The 2,393-nt window shown below is 39.8% G+C and overlaps 1 protein-coding gene across 1 annotated transcript in view; it reads right to left on the bottom strand.

Annotated features, from left to right (window-relative positions):
* Nucleotides 1–613: 613 nt before the first annotated feature.
* KIAA1210 (KIAA1210 ortholog) overlaps nucleotides 614–2,393 on the bottom strand; it is a gene marked incomplete at its 5' end in the record, with an annotated part of 12,958 nt that continues 11,178 nt past the window's right edge. The window contains 2 exons of the mRNA XM_010832143.1: nucleotides 614–786; nucleotides 2,277–2,387. Of these exons, the coding sequence (XP_010830445.1) occupies nucleotides 614–786; nucleotides 2,277–2,387 (284 nt within the window). The remainder of the gene's footprint in view (nucleotides 787–2,276; nucleotides 2,388–2,393) is intronic.

The raw sequence follows: 2,393 nt of genomic DNA, 5'->3' as shown, positions 1-2,393 counted from the left end.
AGAGCTCTGTGTAAGTTGCAGGGCTTGGGGGCCCTCAGGGATACAAAGAAGGTGTTTCAAAGGGCAATGGACAGACTGGGGAGCTGGCTGTGCAAATTTTTTCTTGGAAACCCAGAATTTTCACTTCTATCAATACCACCTCTTCTTAGGAGGCTTTACAAAGTCAGAGCAACAAGGAAAGAACTGAAACATTTAATTAGGCTCATAAAACGTATAAGCCAATCCTTGGACCAGATCATCTGGATATTTCCATTAGGGTGAATTTATTTGATCAAGGGAAATGCCCACCTCTTAGTTGCTCCAACAAAATGTTTTAGCTTTTTCCCTTCTACAGTCTATGGTCCAAAGTTAAAGATTTCTCAATTCAACAGAAGTGCAAACATTTTACATAGTTTTTATAAAGGAAATGCTGGGTTTTCAGATGCTGGCAGTGACTGTACTGAAGGTTGGGCATTCATGGCATCTATTTAATTCAAATAATTATTAGCTTTAATGCCCATTTTAAGGCTCTTATGCTTAATAAAGATGGCTACTGTAAATAATTCACTACATGGCATTAATATAGCTATTGGCAATTATAATTTGAAATGCTGATACTCCACCCAGGAGCGGCTTATTGCATCGTTTCTGCTATATGGCTCCATGCCTCAGCTTTCTTCTTGGCCAGGGAGAACCAGACTGGTTCAGCTGGCTCAACCGGCTGTGGTAGCATGGCTGGAAGTGTAGCAGACCTGGTTTCTTTTTCCATCGAAGGTACTTGAACTATCTTCTCATCTTCAAATCCAACTGGAACCAAACCATAGAAAATAACACATAAGCAGTAAGAAGCCCCAGAGATACTGAAGTATGTTTATGGGATGCAATAAAAATTTTCCTCCTTTTAGGTTTCCTCTGGTTTCTAAAAGTCAGTGCATGGGCAATGCTATAGGGTGGTATGTGAAAGGAGTAATGTCAATATGGCTAGAACCACAGAGGCCTGGACATTGGAAGGCCTGAGAATAAATACCTGCACTGTAACTGCCAATCTTTGGGTCGTCATTATTGGACTGTCTTACACTTTTGAACTGAGACCAGAGCGGAAACATGTTATATGGTATCCATTCAGTTTTTAAAATTTCAAATAAGGTAACATTGTTTTTGTTTTGCCAATCCCTTATGTTGTATGAAATCACTGTTGATGACTCAATAGGTCCACCCAAGAAAAGTCTATGCTAAATAACATTATATCAACTGCTCCTACTGAGCAGACTACCTCGCTATGCCCCAGTTCTACAAGTACCTCCTTCCTCATCCTGCTTTACGGTTGATTGACTTAGCGGCTTAGAGTCAGCCAGTGGTTCTCAACTCTGGTCACATATTAGAACCACCTAGGGTCTCTTTAAAAATACAAATGCACATGCTATTTCATGAACTAACTGAATTAGAATCTCCAGCAATGGATCCAAGACCATATATAATTTTTTAAAAATCACATCAGGTGATTCTAACACATAGTGAGAGTTGAAAACCACTTGATAAGAGTACCATGCCCATGAGAGGCTATTCACTTGACCTGCTGTGCTGCTATATCATGGCCAGACAGTGGATTCCTAAATTCCTAGTCTAATTTCTTCATGAGATAGACTAAGGAAGAGAACAAAGATGACGCAGTATAAACCTATCCTCCCCTCTCCCTGCTCCTTCTAGAAAAAAAAAAAAAATCCCTCTGACACATAACTGTACTGGTGAGACCCCATTCGATTTTATCACAGCACAGTGTTTTTCTCAGCTTTCAACATGCCCCACCTCTCATACCCCTGCTCAGAATATGGAGGGGTTGAAACAAGCGTTTTAAATAGTTTTTAAAATTCCAATACTATTGGGCATTTATACAAGATTATTTTTCACAGTTTCACTGGGAATGTAGAGGGTGAGAAAATACCACTTTGCTGTGAACTAGAAAGTGGCTTGGTATTCTCTCCTTTTGAATACCAGCCACAGGAACCTTCTAGTGCATGATCACAATTTTGTTCCTATACAGATTCCTTGATGGGGTAAAAGACTGAAAGGACCTCTGAAAGTTACACACTGGACTGACTTATATTAGTCATAATAGTTGGATTTTCCTAAAACAAGCTAATATCTGTATCTAATGGAAGTACCATGAGAGAATCACAAGCTGATTTGGGGGAAGAGACACGAATTGCCTGAGTTTGAAATGGGAAGTTTCACATTCTATGAGAGCTCTTCTGGGAGTCAAGGGATAGGGTGTTTTTTTGTTTTTGTTTTTGTTTTACCTGTTTTGGTAGACTTTGGAGGCTTTGTTGGTGCCATCTTCTCTTGTCTCTTGACATCAGAAGTGGGAACCATTCTTGGTTGGCTTTCACTTACAAGGCCAGTATCTTTCTCTTTTC

Source organism: Bison bison, unplaced genomic scaffold (assembly GCF_000754665.1).
Source record: "Bison bison bison isolate TAMUID 2011002044 unplaced genomic scaffold, Bison_UMD1.0 scf7180017860400, whole genome shotgun sequence".
Lineage (NCBI taxonomy): Eukaryota > Metazoa > Chordata > Mammalia > Artiodactyla > Bovidae > Bison > Bison bison.
The sequence above is the reverse complement of the archived record's forward strand: the minus strand, read 5'-3'. Positions and strand labels throughout refer to the sequence as shown.